This window comes from Lemur catta, chromosome 1 (genome assembly GCF_020740605.2).
Source record: "Lemur catta isolate mLemCat1 chromosome 1, mLemCat1.pri, whole genome shotgun sequence".
In the NCBI taxonomy this organism is placed as follows: domain Eukaryota; kingdom Metazoa; phylum Chordata; class Mammalia; order Primates; family Lemuridae; genus Lemur; species Lemur catta.
Genome location: NC_059128.1, coordinates 10,737,723 through 10,760,323, shown reverse-complemented (window position 1 = coordinate 10,760,323; position 22,601 = coordinate 10,737,723). Strand labels below are relative to the sequence as shown.

General features: G+C 40.1%; 2 protein-coding genes across 2 annotated transcripts; one reads left to right on the top strand and one right to left on the bottom strand.

The window, feature by feature from the left end:
• On the bottom strand, nt 1–3,180 carry GON7 (GON7 subunit of KEOPS complex). The gene is made up of 2 exons (XM_045561752.1): nt 2,917–3,180; nt 1–862 (listed from the first exon to the last, which is right to left on the bottom strand). Exons 1-2 carry the CDS (start codon nt 3,122–3,124, stop codon nt 768–770), a joined length of 303 nt encoding a protein of 100 aa, XP_045417708.1. The 5' UTR covers nt 3,125–3,180; the 3' UTR covers nt 1–767.
• UBR7 (ubiquitin protein ligase E3 component n-recognin 7) lies at nt 3,157–22,331 on the top strand. Its single transcript, XM_045561718.1, has 11 exons — nt 3,157–3,528; nt 5,525–5,658; nt 6,686–6,746; nt 7,638–7,733; nt 9,734–9,787; nt 10,004–10,109; nt 12,267–12,475; nt 12,651–12,800; nt 14,108–14,270; nt 15,408–15,469; nt 20,057–22,331. Exons 1-11 carry the CDS (start codon nt 3,379–3,381, stop codon nt 20,147–20,149), a joined length of 1,278 nt encoding a protein of 425 aa, XP_045417674.1. The 5' UTR covers nt 3,157–3,378; the 3' UTR covers nt 20,150–22,331.
• The last annotated feature ends 270 nt before the right edge of the window (nt 22,332–22,601 follow it).

The following is a 22,601-nucleotide window of genomic DNA, read 5'->3' as shown; positions in this document are numbered from 1 at the left end:
TATATTTTAGGAATATATATTTTTAAAAGAATTCAAGTCCTTTGTTAAGCAAATCAAAGTATGGCTACAGGAGAAAAGGAAATATCTAAGTTATAGTCAACATGGACTATTTACTTAAGGTCTTATATTTTTACTTGTATACATAACATATCACAGCACAAAAACACCCCATCTGGCTCTCTTAAGGTACAAGATAAATCAGAAAATTAGTGCACATTCCTTGAGTGGGCATCCTCTCTGGATGTCTGTAAATTGGGTGTGGGTGTGAATTCAAGGTTTTCTTGGGTCTCTCTCAAGGATTCTCCTTCCTTTTCTGTAATTTTATTCCCTTATTTTCCTTCTACTTACAAAGAACTGACATTTTCATATTTAATACCCAATTTCACCTTGCTCATGTCAGTTCTTTGAAATGTTATTGCCTATGAAATATAGTATGTACTCTTTTAACAGAAGCAGAAGCTAAAAGATGCAGGCACCACACAATTCAATGGTTATTTTAAATATAAAAAACAATGATAAAAATTCAGTTGCCAACTTAGAGGATATTATACATTATGAAATGTTCTATTTTATTTCCATGGCCTGAAATTTATTTCTCATTCAAGAAAACAAATTTCATTTCTAAACATTTATTATCTTTCTTTGCTACAAACAGAAGAAACCATTTTCTCTTTGACAAAGTTGTCTCAAATTAGAGCACAAGTCTTCCTGTCAGTGTGTGATAATTAGGATATAGTAGCAGTCTTTAAAATTTCATAAGGCTATTGTTAAGATGGTGGTTTTGGCCGTTTTGCAGATGGTCCATCTGAGTTAGGTCTGTTATCAATGTTATTTTCATCTTCTGCATCATCTTCATCATCACCTTTTAAAATAAATATTTGTTGTATATGTTCAGTGGGTGAAAGAAATACAGATAGCTAAAATGGTTGACAATGAGACCATTTTAATCTAGGGATTAATAAAACCATGCATAGTTTAGATTAAAAAGATTTTGAGAATTTCAGTGTTCAAAACGTTTCTTTTCCATCACTTTCTTTTTTGGAGGTATTAATTCATTTTCCATAAAATTCACTCTCTTAAAGTGTACAGTTTAGGGGTTTTTAGTGTATCCAGTAGCTTGTGCAATTATCACCATTCTAATTCTAGAACACTTTCATCACTCCAAAAAGAAACGCTGTATCCATTAACAGTCATTCCTCTTAACAATCACTAATCTAGTTTCCTTTATTTATTTTTTTGGAAATGGAGTCTAGTTCTGTCACCCCACCTAGAATGCAGTGGTGTCATCATAGCTCACTACAACCTCAAATTCCTGGGCTCAAGTGATCCTCCTGCCTCAGCCTCCCAAGTTGCTGGGACTATAGGCACGCACCACTATGCTGGCTAATTTTTTTCTATTTTTAGTAGAGATGGGGGTCTTGCTCTTGTTCAGGCTGGTCTCTAACTCCTGAGCTCAAGCGATTCTCCCGCCTGCCTTGGCCTCCCAGAGTGCTAGGATTACAGGTGTGAGCCCCCTCGCCTGCCCAGCCTTTTCTTTTCGGAAGAAATTTTTTTTTAGAGATGGGGTCTTGCTCTGTTGCCCAGGCTGGACTCCAACTCCTGTGCTACACCAATCCTCTCACTGGAGCCTCTAAGTAGCTGGGACTATAGGTGTGCACTGTGCCCAGGTGAGTAATCTATTTTCTATCTCTATGGATTTCCCTATTCTACACATTCACATAAATGAAATCATATAACAGGTATCCCCTTCGTGTCTGGCTTCTTTCACTTAGCATAATGTTTTCAAGGTGTATTCATGTTGTAGCGTGTACCAATACTTCATTCCTTTTTATTGCTAAATAATATTCCAATGTATGGATATATCACATTTTGTTTACGTACACATCAGTTGATGGATGTTTGTGTTTTTTCCACTTTTTAGCTATTATGAATAATGCTGCTATGAACATTTAGGTGTAAGTTTTTTTGTGTGAGCTTGTTTCCAGTTCTCTTGGGAGGACTAGCCGTGGAGAACTACTGGGTCATATGGTAACTTTATGTTAACTTTCTGAGGAACTACCTACCAAACTTTTTGAAAGTGAGCACATCATTTTACACTTCCATCAACGATGTACAGGGTCTCCAATTTCTTCACATTCTAGCTAATACTTGTTATTGATTGTTCTTTTTGATTACAGCCAACACCCACATTATCAAGATCTAATTCTCAAGATGGAAAGGAAAAGTCAAAGAGGTGGGGAACCTGCGCCCTTAAAGCAAAATGTGACCTTCTAGGTCCTTAAGTGCGCCCTCTCGATTGAATCCAAATTTTACAGAACAAATCCTTTTATTAAAAGGGGTGCAGCAGAGAAAGATGAAGCTTTTCTTGTCTCATTTGGTGCTTAAAAAAGAAGTCTTTATAGCAGAAGGCCGCAGGTTCCCCACCCCACCTTCTGCGACAAATCGCACTCTTCCAAACATGTTTGTAATTTCTCGCTTGGTAAAACTCCTTTTCATCCTTCAACACCCAGCTCAAGAGCTATGCCCTCTAAGAAGCCTTCCTGCGTTCTCTGTTTGCGATAGCTACAGAGGGCCACAGATTCACATTTTCACTCTTTTAATAAGTGTTTGCCTGTCTAATCCCCTTGTGTTCCACTATGGCAGGAACTGAGTCGCATTTATCTCATCCAGTGCCTGGCACAGGGTAGTAGCCTTCAGCACGTTTTTTGTGATACAAAGGAGTTGTGAAAATGCCCGAGTAGAAGCAGCCCGGATAAATATGACGGTGAGTGCCAATACTTTTTAGATACAATTTTTCTTCCCCTGGGGCTCACTTTCTCCATGTCCGCGACTCTACACCGGCTCCCCAAGCAGATTTCCCCTGGGCGCCCGCCCCGCCCCGCCCTCCAGTCGCTCCAGCACGGTCTCAGAGCTCACCGTCCAAGGCCTCGTCTGGAGCCGCCGCCAGCCGGTGCTGCGCTTCCTGGTGGACCAGGGGGCCGAAGAGTTCGCTTACCAGCTCCCTCATCTGGGCCACTCCCGACAACAGGCCCCGGAAACGGTCGGCGTCACCCGGCGCCTCACAGGACACCTGCAGCCGCCGCTGCTGCCCGTCCTGCCCGACGTACTCTCCCAACAGCTCCATGGCGACCGCTTAGCTTCAAGAGCGCGCCGGACGGAAGCGCTACCCGGAAGCGGAAAGCAGCCCGCCGCGGGCGCAGGCGGGAGAGGGGCGAGGAGTGACTTCCGTTCGTCGGAGTCGCTCCGCCCCCTGCCTTTGCTTTCCTTCTTTGGGATTGGTTCGTGGCACTCAGGCCTCCGCCTCCTCCGGCTACGCCCCTCGTGGCTGCTTTTCCCGCCTCCGCCGGGGTAGAACCGTGGTCCGGGTGACAGTTGAGGATGGCTGGAGCCGAGGGGTCTGCTGGGCGGCAGTCGGAGCTGGAGCCGGTGGTATCGTTGGTCGATGTACTGGAGGAGGACGAAGAGCTGGAGAATGAGGCGTGTGCCGTCCTGGGCGGCAGCGACTCCGAGAAGTGCTCCTACTCGCAGGTGGGCGCGCGGCCCGGGCCTCGTCTCCCCGCAGCTCCTGCAGGACCTCCAGCTTTCCCTGTTCCCATCTGCCGCAGTCGTTCCCCAAGTGGTAGTCCCGGGCCGCCGTTCGTCCTGGCCTTGCTCATCCCAAGCCCAGCTGCCCTTTGATCCTTAGCCTTCTGGGCCCCCTTCTTCAGCTTGTGTCTGGCAAGAGGCCCCTCTCCTCCCTCACTCTGTGTCCGGCCCCTTCAGTATTTGCCCCTGGAGCAGCTCCTCTGTCCTTCCTCTCCAGTCTCTTTTTGGTGCCCCCGCTGCTTTTCACGAAACTATCCCCATGACTTGTCAAATCCAGATATCTTTCCCCTACTTTTCCCATCCTAAGAGTATGTATTTATTAGGGAACGAATAGGAGAGTCAAAGTAGAGTCAAAGGAAAGAGCCCTGGATTTGAAAATTCTCCCCGTGTGGGGTGGGCTCCTTGATTACTAATTTATCTGCCATTTTAGTATGAGAAGTGCTGGCTAGTACTTTTTTTTTTTTTTTTCAAAACCAAGCAAGTACCATGTCTGTATGAAATCTGTCCCCCCTCCTCTGGAAACAGACGGGAACAGAACAGCAGGTAGCTCTGGCGAGGAGGGGGAGGAGAGGAGAAAATGTTCTGTTTGGCATTTGGAAGATGTAGTGAACAAGGGTTTGAGGGGGTGTGATGTAGTGTTTGGTGACTCATCCTGTATTTCTGAGTACAAAAATGGAGAAGGGTGGGTAGGAAGAAAACTAACAAGGGTTGATTGGTAGGAGGGAGAGGTTTACTTAGGCAGGGAGGTGGCGTGGAACTCTGGGGGATGAGGGGAGAGACTTGGCATTCATTATGTGGTATGAACTGCGATCATAATAACCAGTTGTCGTTGATCAAGTTAGTTAACTCTACAAAGTGGTTATACTGTTGAATAAACTTGGTGTCCAGAGATAGTCCCACATGTTGGCTGGTATTTAAAACCTTTGGTCACCACTAAAACACCTTTTCCCTGTTTCCCTTAAAAAAAGAAGAAGAAGAAGTAGTAGTCCTGTCTATATGTAAGCTATTTTTGAAATGTAGTTAGCTTTATAAAATGGACTTCCTTAACATTTTCTTTTTTTTTAGTGAAACATATAGAAGTTTGCATACATCATGTGTACAGCTTGGGAAAAAAGTGAACACATGCATGTATCCACCACCCAGATCAAGAAATAGAACATTACTGGTATCCCAGAGCCTCCCTGTATGTCAACCTTCTTCCTAAAGGGCAGTAACCATGATCAAGATTTCCAGAAGTTTTGCCTGTTTTTCCTTCGACTTTTCATTTTGAAACATTTTAAATCTATGGCTAAGTTGAAAGAATAGCATTATGAACACCTGTATATCTTTTACATGTATTTACTTTTTTAACATTTTGCCACATTTGTTTTCTCTCTCTTCTCTATATAATACATTTTGCTTTTGTTAAATTTTGAACGATTTGAAAATAAGCTGCAGACATGATGATACTGCAACTCTAAATATACTTAAGTGTACGTCTCCTAAAAATCAAAGAGATTCTTTTCATGTATTGATTTTCTCTTTGCTTGATTTACAAACATTTTCCAAAATTAAAGTATGATATTACTTAAATAAATTTATACACATTCTCCTACATTTTCATATGTTAAAATGATTAAGCAGATCAACTTACAGCTGATTTACAAATTTAAACTTCCTTTCACTTTAAGAAAAAATAGTCTGAAAACAAGTGCTAGTATAGATATGAAACCTTCAACAGTGTTTTAGTACTTGTTGTTTATACTTTTAAAAATTTTTTTTCCCTGCCAGTATCTGTGTATCTTAAGTTTATACTTTTTGAATAGGCTTAATGATTTTTACAGAAAGATCTTGACCACAGATCATCTGATTTTAATTATTTTTCAGATCATAGTATGGGTATTAGGTAACTGTGCTGTTTCATTAATTTATTCTTTTCCATTTTGGGGCTGTCTTTTAGGGGTCAGTAAAGAGACAAGCACTATATGCCTGTAGTACCTGTACCCCAGAGGGAGAAGAACCAGCAGGAATTTGTCTAGCTTGCAGTTATGAATGTCATGGAAGTCATAAACTATTTGAGCTCTATACAAAAAGGTAAACATGCTTTTTTTTCATTCAAAGTAGTTGTGTATTAGTGAATTTTTTTTTTTTTTAAAGAAATGGGATATCACTCTGTTGCCCAGGCTGGAGTACAGTGGTGTGATCATAGCTCACTGCAGCCTTGAACTCCTGAGTTTGAGTGATCCTCCTGTCTCAGACTCCGAAGTAGCTAGAACTATGGGCACATGACACCATGCCTGGCTAGTTTTAAAATTTTTTTTTTTTTGGAACAGAGTCTTGCTCTTTTCCCCTGGCTAGAGTGCCATGGCGTCAGCCTAGCTCACAGCAACCTCAAACTCCTAGGCTTAAGCAATCCTTCTGCCTCAGCCTCCCGAGTAGCTGGGACTACAGGCATGTGCCACCATGCCTGGCTAATTTTTTCTGTATATTTTTAGTTATCCAGATAATTTCTTTCTATTTTTTTTAGTAGAGACGGGGTCTCTGTCTTGCTCAGGCTGGTCTCGAACTCCTGACCTCGAGTGATCCTCCCGCCTCGGCCTCCCAGAGTGCTAGGATTACAGGAGTGAGCCACCACACCCTTGGAAATTTTTTATAGAGACAGGGTCTTACTGTGTTGCCCAGGCTGGTCTTGAACTCTTGGGCTCAAGCAATCTTCCTGCCTTGGTCTTCCCAAAGGGATGGCTGGGATAAAAGGCATGAGCCACCACACCCAGCCATGAAATTTAATGTAATTATTTTATGTAACTGGAGAGAATAGTTTTTCCATAGGACCTTTTAAAATGTAATTATGATACAAACTCAAACTACTCATCCTCTGCCATTATTTTACTTGTGTGTTTGTGTGTGTGTGTATAATATAGATATTTAACTTTATGCATATTAATTTCTAGAATTGTAAAATCTGTTGCTATATGCTTAAAGAAATTCCAAATTGGATATATGAACAGCAACCGAAGCCACTTTTTCCATTCTAGAAATGAGTTGAAAAAGGAAGAGGCTATGATTTGAATTTAAAGAGCACTTCGTTAGATTTAAAAGTGGCTTTTCCTCCTTTTTTCAGAAATTTTCGTTGTGATTGTGGAAACAGCAAGTTTAAAAATTTGGAATGCAAATTATTTCCTGTAAGTAAGCACTATAACTATAAATGTATTTAAAAGAGCTGAGGTTGATATCTGCCAGAGTGGGTAAAAAACAAATACCTGTATTTTCCAAAAAAGAAGTTCTTATTCTTTGCAGATGGAATATATTTCCTTTTTTCCTTTTGTTGGAAAAGCGAAATAGCCCGTTCAGAGCCTGTAATATAGATTGTAGTTAATATGAAAAGTTTGGGAGAAAATGTTTTTTAAAGTGATTCAGGTTTAATTATATGGTTGTGCTCATTCTCTGAGGCTTTTAAAACAATGGATATGACTCAAAACTGAATAAATAAAACTTGGTAATAATGAATGTGGGCTACAAACACAGGACTTTTTCACTGCTTTTTAGCTAATAAAAACTATGCTAACACAATAACTTTTAGTGAATTAACAGAAATAAAAGAGAAACAAATGTTTCATTGTTCAAACATAGTTGTTAAAGCTGTCATCCTTTCCCCTTCTTTTGAAGGTTAGTTTTAGACAACTTTTTGCTGTCTAGTAACCTGGGGGTCTTGGCTCTCACAGCTGTTTGTAAAGAAGTACTTTGAAATTCCAAGCCAATATCAGTTCACATAGGTTGATAATTAACATTTATGGTTAACTTTTATCTCCATTTTATTGACTAGGTATTTTTAATTTCCTCTAATTGCTATAAAAAAGGTACAAAAAATAAATTTTAGTTTTTCCCTGTATCCTGGAAAAAGTATCCCTTTAATGGGAGTAAATTTTTTTTCTTCATACTTTGAAAATTAAAGACCAGCTTCTAGGGGGAAAATATTTAGTGTAGAAATTTATTGAATGCAGAAATTTTATGATGTATGAAATTATAGTTAAAATTAGACCATATTATATATTGAAATCAATATTATATTTCAGGACAAAGCAAAGGTAAATTCTGGCAATAAGTACAATGACAACTTTTTTGGATTGTATTGCGTTTGCAAGAGACCCTATCCTGATCCTGAAGATGAGGTAAGAGAATTGGAGTTTAAAACCTGGGATAGTATGTGTCATCTCTAGCCTTGTCTCTTCAGCCTCTTGTCATATCTGGGCCTCTGTAGTTCTTCAGGAAGGAGTTCAGGGTTGTGAAAGCGTTCTAGTTTTACCCGTTATGAATCTGGGTTGGATCTGTAACTGGTACAGATCTCAGCTATTCTCAGTGTTATATCATAAGAATGAAATATTGAAGAGGACTTTTCCAAGGCCACAACTTTTTTCCTTCTCCCTCTTTCCTGTCTGCCTACCCCACCCTCTAAACACTTACTAAGAAATGACCTTCCACTTCTTGCCACCATTGAAGGAAAGAAATGGGATTTACAAACTGCATCCCCTTAAATATTTCAAGTACTTCCTGCAGATTATATTGGGGAAAAAACTTTCAATTAGAAATGTATGCAAAATTTGAAAAGAGTTCCTCTGTACTCCTGCACTTCTCACTTTCCAGGTATAACCATTGTTAACACTTTTTGGTGTGTATATTTAGGCCTTTTTCATTGCACATAAAAGTGATTGACTATGTGTTTTAATGTGGAGTTTCCTTTCTTTTAATGAAAGTGAAAATTCTGTACATTCACTTCTGCATCTGGCTTTTCTCACTTCCCAGTGTATCATAAACATTCTTTCATGTCAACAGTACAAATCTGCCTCGTTCTAACTGCTGCAGAGTTTCCCATAATTTGATATACCATAAGTTAGTTAACCTAATTGTTCTTCTGTAGCAGAATGGCATGTCTAATTTTTCTCTGTTGTAAAGAAGGCTGCAGTGAACATCTTTATACAGTAATATAACTGAGTATAATGTAGAATGGACACCTAGGAAGTGGAATTGACAGGTCGAAGGATATTTGTAGCATTTAAAATTGTGATGATGTATGCCAAAAGGGTTCAAACACCAATAGTATATGATAGTGGGTTTTTTCCCCAATACTCTTGTCAACCCTGTTTATTACCAGTTCTTTAAAATTTTGCCATTCTGATAAAGAATAGTATCTTTAAAATTTTTTCCTTTCCCTGATCCTGAATGAGGTTGTACATCTTTTCATGGGTTCATTGGACACTTGTAATAACATTCTCTTTGAATTGCCCTTCGTATCCTCAGCCTATGTTTTCATTGGGTTGGGTTTTGTTTGTATATTTACTGATTTGATAGAGTGCTTTTTGTATTTAGAGAAATTAGCCTTTTTCCTTTCTAATTGTCTTCGAACTATAGGTATTGAACCAAATTATATAAAGGAACAAGTTGAAGGTATCTTTGAGTTAACAAGAATAAAACCTTAAAACTGGATATTTTAAGATATGGGATAAAGTGTTATTTATAATACTATTGAATCAAAAGAAAAAAATAAAATGATGAATAAGTTGATAAGGGCAGAAAAAAGAATAAAACTGCTTTGTGTATATGTGTGTGTGTGTGTGTGTATTAGTAGATATGAAAACCTGAAAATAAAAGGAAAATCATAGTCTGTCATTTGGAATATAATTTTCCCAGGCCCAGCATTTAATTATTTAATTATTAAATTTATTTAAATTAGAGAAGTTGTTATTGTCTATATTATCAAGAGATTGTTTATAATATTTACTTTTCAGTTTACTTGGCAGCATAGTGTGATTGGTAAAAACTCCGAGTTGTCACATTCTACGTTGGTCAATTCACACTACTTCTGTGGGCTTGGGTTTATGTGTAAAAGTAGGAATGCCCTACCTCTCTGTAAAGTCTTGTGAGATCAGCTATTAAGTAACTGATGTGAAAGAGCTTTGATAATTGCTTGTGAAGTACTTATGTCATGTAACCCTTTGTAACACCAGTTCTTGTAGAACGAATTTCTCTGTCCTTGACTACTATTACATGGATAGGGGGTCTCACAGTGTTGGCAGAGAATTATTTAATATCTGATTCTACTGTGTGTCAGGTTTACTTCCATGTCCCAGAATTCAGTGTAATCTTTAACAAACCAACTGCTTTTCTCTGTTAGATTCCAGATGAGATGATCCAGTGTGTAGTCTGTGAAGACTGGTTCCATGGAAGGGTAAGGAAAACTTTCACCTTTTAAAGCCATTGTCTTCACAAAAAGATAGAGGATCTTTTCCTTTTGAGTTGTTTTATTTTACATTATAATTACTCCTTTAAAAATAAACCGTAAAGATATGATCTGTGTACTGTTGCAGTATTTGTTTATAAAATAATGGGCATTTTGGGCAATTTGACAATCACAAGAAAAATATTTGGTTTTCTGTATTCACAGCATCTTGGTGCCATTCCCCCTGAGAGTGGGGATTTCCAGGAGATGGTGTGCCAGGCTTGTATGAAACGTTGTTCTTTCTTGTGGGCTTATGCTGCACAATGGGCAGGTACGTATCTCTGTGAAGTCGGTGTGCCACAAACTTGTGCTTGTGATCTATGCATGTTCAACCCAGAATTTTTAGCAACTATTTTTAATTGGACTCTGAGGCACAGAAAACAGTATATGTTCCTTCTACACAAGGTACTTATAGATTGGTTGAGAGACTACCAAGAACAAATTTGTACTTAAATGGCGTGATGCATGGTAAAGAGGAGACCAGAATTAGAGAAAATGGAAGAGGCAGTTTTGAACAGAATTTTGAAAGATAAATAGAATTAAAATAAGTTGTAGTTAAATATAAGACATGCTATTTGTTGGGCAGGGGGTGACATCTTGGTTCATTTGTATTGCTATAACAAAATATCTTAGACTGGGTAATTTATAAACAATAAGAAATTTATTGCTCACAGTTCTGGAGGCTGGGAAGTTCAAGAACTGGGCACTAGCAGAATTAGTGTCTGGTGAGGCCTATTCCTCATAGATGGAAACTTCTGTGTGTCCTCACATGGCAGAAAGTGTAAACAAGCTACCCTCAGGCCTCTTTTATAAGGGACTAAACCCATTCATGAGGGCTCTGCCCTTTAATTTCTTGCCCTTTCTCACCTCTTGGGACCACTTCTCCACACAAACCACAGGCAGCATAGCTACACCTAAGGTCTTGTCCCACACTTTTGATGTGTTCAGAGTTTTTTTTTTTTGAGACAGAGTCTCACCCTGTTGTAGGGACTAGAGTGCAGTGATGTCATCATGGCTCACTGCACCCTCAAACTCCTGGGCTCAAGCAATCCTTCCTCAGCCTCCCAAGTAGCTGGGACTACAGGTGTGCACCACCAGGCCCAGCTAAGTTTAAAAAAACTTTTTGTACACATGGGGGTCTCGCTATTGCCCAGGCTGGTCTCAAACTTCTGGGCTCAAGTGATCCCCCTCGGTCCCCTAAAGTGCTAGCATTACAGGTGTGAGCCACCATGCCCGGCCCTCAAATTTCTTTACCTTGGTGCTCCCTCTTTCTGTTCATACACTTTCCAATGATCTCTCTCACTTTCTACAGACACTAGATCCATACATATTTCTTATTCATTGAGTTTTCTTAATTGATCATCCGCCTCTTTCTCCATTTCCTTTCCTTTCAGCAGATGGCTTTATCTCCTATTAAATGGAAATGTGGTTACATGCGGTAGCTTAGGTGGGAGTATTGCTTGAGGCCAGAAGTTTGAGACCAGCCTGGGCAATACAGCAAGGCCTAGTCTCTACAAAAATTTTTTTAAAAATTAGCCAGGCATGGTGACATGCAACTATAGTCCTACCTACTCAGGAGGCTGAGGCAAGAGGATTACTTCAGCATAGGAGTTCAAGGCTGCAATGAGCTGTGACCATTGCACTCCAGCCTGGGCATCAGAGCAAATCCTGTCTCAAGAAAAAAGAAAAAAAAATGCCATCATCCAACATGAGCTACCTTACTGTTTCTCTTTTCTCCTTCACGGTTTTTGCCTCTACACCCCTCCATATCCGCCCCCCCCCTTTTTTTTGGAGACAGGGTCTCACTCTGTCACCCAGGCTGGAGTGCAGTGGTGTGATCATAGCTCACTGCAGCCTCAGACTCCTGGGCTCAAGTGATCCTCCTGCCTCAGCATCCCGAGTAGCTGGGATTATAGGTGTGTGCCACCATGCCTGGCTAATTTTATTTTTTGTAGAGACAGGGTCTCACTATGTTGCCCAGGCTGGTTTCAAACTCCTGGGCTCAAACAGTTCTGCCTTGGCCTCCCAAAGTGTTGGGTTTGCAGGCCTGAGCACCCTGCGCAGCATACACTCATTGTTTTTATTTCCTCCTCTCATGAAGAAAAGCTGGTTGTTTTTTCAAAACTACTCTTCCACCTGTGTTCACAGCTAAATCTTATCCTACAGGATATTCTTTTCTCCTTTAGGTATAAAGTGCTTATGTAGTGATTGATGTTTTCAAACGAACTGTTCAATTATTTGAATTCTTTGGATTAGGCAGGCATAACTTAAAGGGCTGATATTCGTTTCTCCTTATTCCAGAGATTAAGGTTGACTTTTCTCCTTTTACAGATTCTAAAATATTTTAAAATCAGAATAAATGATTTCATTGTCTGATACGTCTGTGGATATGTGTATATATGTGTCTGTTTTTTCATTGAACCTACAGTAACCAAGATATCTGCTGAGGATGATGCGTTGGTTCGGAATGTTGATGGAATAGGTGATCAGGACATTACCAAATCTGAAAATGGAAATCATCAGGATAGTACCCTCAAAGAGGATGTTCCAGAACACGGAAAGGATGCCATAAAAGAAGTTAAAGCAGAGCAGAATAACGAACCATGTACCAGCTCTAGTTCTGAATCTGATCTCCAGGTAATATATGAAGTACAGCCTGAAAGAAATGAAACTTAAGCAAAATTAATTCTGTAAGCTCTATAGCTTTGGATTTCAATTGTATCCTTTGCCTAAATAAATCTATTTACAAAATCTAAACTAGGAAAACTATGATAGTTTAAAAAACACACTTCAGAACTTAATTGTATTTCAGACAGTGTTTAAGAATCAAAGCCTCAACATGGAGTCACAATCAGGCTGCAAACTTCTGGAGCTTAAAGCTAAGCAGTTCATAAAGAAAGATACTGCCACCTACTGGCCCCTGAACTGGCGTAGCAAGTTATGTACCTGCCAAGACTGTATGGTAAGTATCTTATTAAGTTCAGAGTGAGTGTGTTTTATGTACTGATGCCCAAAATAAGAACATCTGAAAAATATACTTATGGAATTAATATAGGAGTATAGGAGACTTTCAAAATTTTTATGCTAAGCAAATTTATGAAACAGTACTTGCAATCTGATTGATTGTATAAGAAATTAATTGTGGGCCGGGCACGGTGGCTCACGCCTGTAATCCTAGCACTCTGGGAGGCCGAGGCGGGTGGATCGCTCGAGCTCAGGAGTTCGAGACCAGCCTGAGCAAGAGCGAGACCCCATCTCTACTAAAAAATAGAAACAAATTAGCTGGCCAACTAAAATATATATAGAAAAAATTAGCCGGGCATGGTGGCGCATGCCTGTAGTCCCAGCTACTCGGGAGGCTGAGGCAGGAGGATCGCTTAAGCCCAGGAGTTTGAGGTTGCTGTGAGCTAGGCTGATGCCACGGCACTCACTCTAGCCAGGGCAACAAAGTGACACTCTGTCTCAAAAAAAGAAAAAAAAAAAGAAATTAATTGTGTAATAGTTTTTACTTATCTTTTTTTTTTCTTAAGAGACAGAGTCTGACTCTGTCTCCTGGGCTAGAGTATAGTGGCATCATCGTAGTTCACAGCAACCTCAAACTCCTGGGCTCAAGTGATCCTCCTGCCTCAGCCCCCCTGGTAGCTGGGGCTACAGGTGTGAGCCACCACACCCAGCTAATTTTTCTATTTTTTTATAGAGATGGGGTCTCACTCTTGCTCAGGCTGGTCTCAAACTCCTAGCCTCAAGCAAACCTCCCATGTCACCTTCCCAAAGTGCTAGGATTATAGATATGGCCACTTATCTTTAGTAGAAAATAGCAATTTTCTACTTATCTTTTTTATATTATATAGTTGCTTGGAAACATAAATTGCTTGAAAGTTACAATAAATCAGTGGTTTTAAAATAAAGAACTCATAGGTCATACATCTACTAAAAGTTGGGAGATTTCTGAAAGAAATTTGGGAAAAAAGAATAAGTCCTTCTGGAGGCTGGGAGGGGGATGAGGGGTAAAAACTTACCTGTTGGATACAATGAACACTACTATGGGGATGGGCACGCTAAAAGCCCCAACTTAAGCATCATACAAGGTATCCAGGTAACAAAGACATTTGTACCCCCTTAATATTTTGAAATTAAAAGAAAAACTCTGCTAAGAGGCTTTGGTTTTTCTAGGTGTTAATCTAGAAAAAATTTTAGTAATTCTCATGAAGTTGACTTTCTGAGAATGATAATACAGTTCTAATGGGGAAACTGGTTTATTTTTTAAAGAAAATGTATGGAGATCTAGATGTCCTGTTCCTGACAGATGAATATGACACAGTTCTAGCTTATGAAAACAAAGGCAAGATTGACCAGGCAACTGATAGGAGGGACCCTTTAATGGATACCCTTAACAGCATGAATAGAGTCCAGCAAGTCGAACTTATTTGTGGTAAGTACTGTTAGTGGAAATTCATAAAGTATCCTTCACTATGTAAAAAAAAAAATGTATAAGGAGGGCAATAAACACCTATATTTTTAATTTAATACAAATAAAATTAAAATTTTGAATTGTATAGTAGGACCCAACTTGATTTTCATATTGCTGGGTATTCAGCTGCTATTACCATTAAATCAGACTTACATGCTAGAATAATTACATTTTTGAGAAACCACAGCTTGTGCTATTTTGATTAAGGCTTAGATGTATGAATAAAGAATAATAGAAAAATTTTCCATCCATTGAAATAATTTTCCTTGAGCACTACGTGTTATCTTTTTGAGCAAAGTATGTCATCTTTTTGACAGTTATTGAAGTTGCTTCAGTGGGTCACAGGAAACCACTAGAGGGGAAATTATGTCCTAAGCCTTAACTGTAGGCTTTTATGTTTTCCTGCCGGCATGCCCCTTATTTCCATGATTTCTATCCCAGCTGGTTCCACTCCCATGCCACAACCTTTCTGTTTCTTTTATGATATTGATCATTTCTGTCTTTTATTTGTAACTTTGATTAATTTCCATTTCCCTTTATTAGACTAAAAGCTTTTTGAGGATGTAGGCTGTATCTAAAAGATTTTGTAGTTCTTAAGATGCTCGTACATAATATAAACTGTTGAGTGAATGAGTTTCAAAATTAATGTTTAATGAGTTCAAGGTTATTTCAACTACTGTAATTCCAGAGAAATAGAAAGCCCTTGAAAAAAAATCTTAGCTAATCTTTATAGGAGTAAGGATATCTCTTCTTTTTTGTGGGTTTTTTATTTTATTTTATTTTTATTTTTTTAAATTGGGTACAGTGAACACTATTCTGGTGATGGGCATACTAAAAGCCCAGACTTAAGCATTAAACAAGGTGTCCATGTAACAAAAACATGTGTACCCCCCTAATATTTTGAAATTAAAAAAAAAAGAAAGAAACATGGAGAAAGGCCAGAGAAATTGGGAACAAGTTTCTATGCAGATTTCACTTAAGAAAAATTTGGTTTAAAGGACAGTATTAACATACTGAAATGTCAATGGCAAAGGAATATTTTGTTTTCAAAACAAATGGCTTATCTTAATTTTAAGTACCTTTGTGGTTTTGATTTAGAATACAATGACTTGAAGACTGAACTTAAAGACTATCTCAAGAGATTTGCTGATGAAGGCACGGTATGTTGAGTTAAAAAATTTTAATCATAGCCTTGTAAGTTTTGAATAAACTGTTTATTTGCTTTGATGATAAAAAAATGACTGTGCAACTTAAATGTGGGATACTTGAGAGTTTCCTGCAGAGACTGTTTATAGGGTTATTGGCAGGCTAAGGGAAAATCATAAGCATTTAGTGAAACACCAAGGATCAAGGTGGGAGTCCTTACCGACTCTAGCTGGGCCAGGAGGGACGAGGGTTGGAGCAGTCCCAGAAGATCTGGAGAGAGTAGTTGTAGCTTAGAAGACTGAAAGGAATCAGGGAGGGATTCCAGAATCACTGATTCTGCTGACCTTGACCTTGAAGCATGGATCCTTGGGAGGGTAAGGGAGAAACAACTGGGCAGGAAACATTAAAACTAGACCCATTTTCTGCGATTTTGAGTTCCATAGTTTAGAATAGAAGAACTTTATCATTGGGACTAAAAAATTTCTCTTGCTAGAAGAGTCTATACTTTAAAAGCTGACTCTAAAATGTGTAATGTCTTAAGATAGGCTTCCAGATAAATTTACAAATACCTGTACTTCCCACTCCTTTCTTATTCATGTGTTTGTGATGTAATTTTTTTTTCTAAAATCTTTTTTTATCTTCCAAAGGCAGATGCAAAGCAAGATTTAACTTTTCTCTTCACGGCCTAAGGCTGTCCTTATAAACGGGAAATGTTTTGCTCTGCTTATAGCCAGATACGGGTCTAAGGGATACCCAAGAAGTTCTCTGAGAGTTGCTTTCTTGGAAGAAATCTCTGCCAGGGTACTTTAGGTCATTTTCTTCTTTCTCATAAATATGGCAAGAACATTTAGCTGCCCAGATTTCTGGAAAAGGTCATAGTGCTGCCTTTCTGCAAAATGAATGGTAGACAGAGGTTAAAAGAGCCTTCTCCTAAATGGTTTTCTTTTTTTAGAGAATGTTCTTCACTATCATTGTGAATGTTTCCTACTTTCCCACCATTCTTAAACTATAGTTATTCTTGTTCCTGCTGTAAAGGCTATTCTCTGGTTTATGTAGACTCAAACTTCTTTCTTCCTAGACCTAAGAATGTTGATGGGTGTAATGAGGGACTTTGCCTCACTGTTTAACCTCTGCACCATTAATGGACATTCCAGGTGTTTGAAATAGTGTCCAAGCACGTGCTTTTGCCCCTGGGCTGTTGCCTCTATTGCAGTTGGTGGTTACAGTGCTGTTTATTAATTTTATCTTACACATACTTAAAATCACATAAAAAATTAGTTATGTTATCTTTTTTCATTTAGTTTTGAGACTTTTATTCAAAATGGTTAACAGGAAAAAAAAACAACTCTGTAAAATAATTTCAAAGAAGTTGCTCTGAGCCAGTATGAGTGACAGTGGCCTGAGGATCCATAAACCCCAGAAGCCTGAGTAGCCCCGAGGAAGCCAGGTTACAGTTTGTGTTTACATTTTAGGGAGACAGGAATTGTAGGTAAAATCATAAATCAATAAATGGAAGGTATACAGTGGTTTGGCCTGAAAAGGTGGGATATCTTGAAGTGGGGGCTTACAGTTATAGGTGGGTTCAGAGATTCTTTGATTTGAACTTGGTTAAAGAAATAAAGTTTTGTGTAAAGACTGGGAATCAGTAGAAAGGAATACTTGAGTTAAGATAATGGGGTCTGCTATCTGCCATGTGATGTTATACCAGTCAGGTTGGAAAGTAAGCCACGTTATACCGGCTTAATTAAAAAAAAAAGTTTAAGGAGACTTTATGGTTTGTAAGTCATGACTTAACCTTTGCCTTGCCTGGGCTTAGGTGCTGTTTGCAATTAGTTTAACCTCCAAAGGGAGTGGGTATGAGGAGGTGTGTTTGACCTCCCTCCGCATCATGCCTGAGAACTTAGTTGTAAGTTTTTCTGGGGTCCCTTTGCCCAGGAGGGGGTCCATTCAGTTGGCGGGGGGCTTAGGATTTTATTTTTAGTTTACAAAGTCTTCATGTGCATCTTCATGACCTAGGACTTTGTTATTACTGGAGCCACTCTTTATGAGTCTTTCTGAAGAGAGAATGTTTTTATCTGATGTGATGATTTAAAAGGATAGCAAAATGTGGTTTTTTTATTGTTTAATCCATGACATTATTAACTAGATCTTCACAGAAAAACAAATAAAACCCTAAGTTGTCTTAAGACTTGTCTGCTCTGGTTGTATTTCTCCAAGGGCATAATGTAAATAAGTTTTAGTTGTTCTCAGATGACTACCTTTTATTTAATGTTTGTATCTGACCATACAAAAAAAACTTAGAAACTACAAATTTTCTGAGACAAACCAATAAAATGATTTATTACTGAACTCAAGTATTTATTCATTAGCATTTCTACTTTGCATGTTGGCTGTGACCATTTGAGGGCATCTGGAAACCAAAACTTGCACACTCTAATTTGTGTGTTGTTGGGTCTTCTCCCACAATATCCTTGCTGGAGATATTTCCTTTTACTGGCTTTTGGTGGTTAATATTTATAACCCAAGGTAGGGACAGATTCTTCATTTTGGAACTTTCAAGTGTCATATTCATTAGCATTTTATAAAGTGGAAACTCCCAAGCTGTTTAGCAAAGTACATTAGAGCTTTGAGCCGCAGCTATTCTAGGATGTGTTCGCCATCGAGATCTTGACTCTGTTAGGGTTCTAATTCCTTACCAGTTGACCAGCAGTTTTACTTTTGGTGCTTGTAAAGCTGATGTAGCAGCTACTGGTCTGTAGCAGAGTACTGACAAAATGTTAACATTCTTTTGCTTAGAGGATTAATAAAGATTTTACCCCATGAAAATTATTGCAAGTTAGTATTGCCATTTGAGTATGTTTGTAGCATCTACTCCTGGGGAACAAGAGCAGGAGGTTTTCACTTTATACACCTTTCTTACTTTCTCTTTCTCTCTCCACTTTTGCTCACAGGCATTCACATGCTCTCTCTCTCTCTCTCTCTCTTTTTTTTCCTTTGAGACACAGTCTTACTCTGTCACCCTGGCTAGAGTACAGTGGCATCATCACAGCTCACTGCAACCCGAAACTCCTAGGCTCAAGTGATTCTTCTGCCTCAGCCTCTGGAGTAGCTGTGGCCACAGGCACAGGCCACCACGCCTGGCTAATTTTTAAAAATTTTTTGTAGAGACGGGGTCTTGCTGTGATGGGATCTCATTCTTGCTCAGGCTGGTCTCGAACTCCTAGCTTCAAGCAGTCCTCCCGCCTTGGCCTCCCAGGGTGCCAGGATTATAGGCGTGAGCCACCGTGCCCAGCCCACATGCTTGCTTTCCTTTTCCTTCCTTCTCCCTGGCCTACCTGTCTTCCTTCCTCACAATAAGCATGTGTACCTTTGTAATCAAAACATAAATTAACAAACTTATCTCTTGTTGTGGCTGGTGGATAGCTTTCCATCTGATCAACTGGCATAGACTCACTTTTGGGGTGAGCAGGGACTCCTGGGTGGCCCCAGTTTGCTTTTTTAATCCATATTTTCCCTGTGCCTTATTTTCTTATTTTTAATTTTTTATTTTGCTACTATCATAATCACCTTTGTATGATGCTCTAAATCCTTTTTCTAATAAAATAGAAGACAAGTTTCTCTCTTTTTTTTTTTTACAGATGGTTTCACTCTGTCACTCAGGCTGGTGTACAGTGGTGTGATCACAGCTCATTGCAGTCTCAACTCTTGGGGTCAGAGGATCCTCCTGCCTCAGCCTCCTGAGTAGCTGGGACTACAGGCGAATGCCACCATACCTGGCCAATATTTTAAATGTTTTGTAGAGACAGGGTCTTGCTGTGTTGCTCAGGCTGGTCTCGAACTCTTAGCCTCAAGCGATCCTCCTGCCCTGGCCTCCTAAAGTGCTAGGATTACAGGCACGCCTGGCCAATTTGTCATTTTTATTGCATAAAAGAGATTTATTAAAAGTAGTGCTTGTGATTTTTTTCCAATTATTTTTCTGTTTACATAGCAAACATCTTCAATTTTATATTCCTCAAGAAGAAAAGGTATATATTTTTTCCCAAAGATGAATAGGGAAAAGTTTTTTCTTTTTTTTTTTAACCTTCTCTGCTGTTGGTAAAGAAGAAAGCACAAATCTCAAAAGAAACTTTTTTCTGTGAGTGCTTTTGCAGAGTCGGAGCACGTTTCAGAAGGACAGCTGTGGTGAGGAGCACAGGTAGTGGGCTGAGGAGACCTTGGGGTTCTCAGTTTGTGTGCTGGCCCTGCCACCCTTCTTGTTAGCTAATGTTTATTGAGAACATACTGCATGCCAGGCATGATAGCTCCTCTGATCTTCAAAGGCCCCTTCTAGATAGGTGCCGCTTTTATCCCATTCCGTATGGGGAAACTGAGGTAGGTGGTGGAACGGAAGCTTTGGACCATTCTGCCTAGCTGTGTGACTCTGAACAGGTCAGCCTCTGTGAGCCTTGAGAAGCCTTCTATACCACGGAGACAGTATAACTACTTACACGTTAAAGTGATTCTTACCGGCAGTATCGTTTGGCTTGTTTATGAATGCCGTGACCTTGTGTGCTGTTCTGTAACTGAGTTCCCTTTCCTGATCTTTGCTTTGCTGTCAACAGGTTGTTAAGAGAGAGGACATTCAGCAGTTCTTTGAAGAATTTCAGTCAAAAAAGAGAAGAAGAGTGGATGGGATGCAGTATTACTGCAGCTAGAGTGGAGTGCGAAGCCTCCTCCCTCAGGCCAGTGAAAATGCCACTTCCTAGTCTAGGAATAAAAGAGGCATATTTCGCAGTCAGTCCCCTTTCCATCCTCTGCTCTTCGGAGAGGCCTCCTCCTCTGGCCGCCAGCTCCCTCCCTTCTCCTTAACCGCAGTAGCCACAGTGTCGATGCTGACGTCCCGGCATTCTTTACAACTCCGCTAAATGCAACTCATTCCACAGACTTCAGCCCCCACCCCAGTACACACAGGGTTATTTGCTTATGTATTTTAAGATGTTTGATTTGAGAAAGCAAATTGTTTTTTTTTTTTAATGATTTGTTCTTTAACTCTCCCAAGTATGTGTACTTTGCCACAGAGCTGTTGCCTGCCAGGCCGTCCTCTGTAGGCATCGCAGAAGGTGCTCTTCCTGTCAGCTAGAAGCTCCGCAGGTCCTCGCCCCTGCGATCGTGGTGCCTTGGCTCAAAGCTTCCTCAGGCCCGTCTGCTCCTCCCACGTGCCTGCTCTCCGAGGTTTGGTCATGGCTGAGAGGGGATCTTGGAACTTGGTTTCCCTGGGCCCACGTCCAGGGCAGCCAAGACTGACAGTTTTCTAGCCTGATGTCCCTCACAGGCAGGGAGATTGGCTGATGACAGGTTGAGGAAGCAAACCTTTGTTACGAATTTTACTAATAAATTTGAAGTGAAATTTTCACTCGTGATTCTACTGGCACTAGAATACTAGAATTTCAGTACTGTAGCGCTCCCAGGGCTTCCTGGAGAAAATCTGCCAGTATACTAGTCCCTTCTCTGCTGCCTAGAAAACAGACCGGGTATCACCCCTGTGAAATCATGGTGGTTTACGAAGTCCTCTGGATTTCTTTATATTATCAGGGATATTCATAAGCATATATTAAAAATGGACCTATTTTGATATTGTTATATTATAAAAATGTTATTAGAACCCCAGTAGATTATTATTTTTCCCCTTGAATCTGTGCTGAAGAAGAAAAGATACTGACTTAGCTTACTTGATGAGCAGGGCGGTGACGGCCCTGTCTTGGAGGAGACAGAGTCTGTGGAAGAGATTCCAAACAAGGCCCTAGGCTGCACGAGTGAGGTTTATGTGTATAAATGTTAGTGTCCACAGCTGGTCCCTAGTGACCGTGAGATCTTCTTTTGAAGATCCTCATGAAGTGTTGTATAAAACCCCATATCTGAGGGGAAGTCCTTTCAGTTGACCTGAAATCTCTTTAAAACCCCTCAGTCTATGTGGAAGACACCTTTTGGTAAATATAGAGCCCTCAGTTGCTCTTTCCTTCTGGAGGAACAAGGTCTTTCCTGACCGTAGGTGACATGTTTGAGGTGTGTTACCAAAAGCATTTTAGGCTTTGGAGCCACACATGTATATTACTGTTCCTTTTGTGTTCAGCAGTCGTGTATATGAGTGCCCATCAATCCCTAGACAAGGTGCACTTGGTCTATAAAAAGTCAAGGCCTCAAAGAAATGGGCCAACCCATGTTTTTTGGCATTCAGCCTCTTCGAGATCCTTGTGGAGAGTGGTGTGTGGCGCTGGAAGGGCTCGTGGCTGCAGGAGATGCGTGTGCCCTGAGCCAGCCTTGTGGGGAGGACCCGGTGGACAGGCTCAGGGTGTCTTTGCGGCTGTTTACAGTCAGCACCTAGGGAAGGCTTCCAAGTCTGAGGGTGTGTTGAACCCCTTCTGCAGGGCCGCACTGTTCGTGTGCCATCATGTCCTGAGAGTTTACATCTTCTCAAATGTCTGATTTGACTACCAGAAAGTTCCTCACTTCCTATCACAGGTCAGGACCAAGTCTCAGAGGTGATGTGCTACGTGCAGCACAACAGTCCCAATTACCCCAGTGCTGAAGGGCTTGTTTTATGAAAGGTACTGTTCCTTCTTTCACATTAACCAGAAAACCTCTTTTTTTACCTGTTGTTCACAACTAGTTTTCTTATGACTATATTGGACCGTCTCTGCTTGTAGAGACTGATTTTGGCCAACGTGTGGCAGTTGATATGAATGCATGTTTTATGCAAAACAAAAATATGATGTTAGTTGCTTGTAAGGAATTCTGGCATTGTATGTGCATTTTTGTAGAAATTGTTACTGGACTTATAATTACATACTTAACTCCAATCAGGTTTCTGTGAAATTTAAATAAAACCAATTCAAAATAGTTGCTTTTCAGACTGTTTTCAGTCACATTTTAGTCTACACAGCCTCCCTCTGCAGGTTACACGAAAATGAATATAGCTGGCCACAGTGGCGTGCACCTGTCGTCCCAGCTACTCGGGAGGCCGAGGCGGGAGAACCGCTTGAGCCCAGGAGTGCGAGGCTGCAGTGCGCCTTGATCATGCCTGTGAGTAGCCACAGCTGCCTCCAGCCTGAGCAACACAGTGAGCCCCGTCTCTTTGAGAAAAAAAGAAAAGGAAATGAGATAATATGA

Excerpts from the sequence above, each read along its gene's own strand:
- GON7 (XM_045561752.1), bottom strand. The coding sequence starts at position 3,124 with ATGGAGCTGTTGGGAGAGTACGTCGGGCAGGACGGGCAGCAGCGGCGG. Across the intron at positions 863-2,916 it reads TCCAGACGAGGCCTTGGACG|GTGATGATGAAGATGATGCA; the intron begins GTGAGCTCTGAG and ends TTATTTTAAAAG.
- UBR7 (XM_045561718.1), top strand. The coding sequence starts at position 3,379 with ATGGCTGGAGCCGAGGGGTCTGCTGGGCGGCAGTCGGAGCTGGAGCCG. Across the intron at positions 3,529-5,524 it reads AGAAGTGCTCCTACTCGCAG|GGGTCAGTAAAGAGACAAGC; the intron begins GTGGGCGCGCGG and ends GCTGTCTTTTAG. Across the intron at positions 12,476-12,650 it reads GTTCTGAATCTGATCTCCAG|ACAGTGTTTAAGAATCAAAG; the intron begins GTAATATATGAA and ends ATTGTATTTCAG.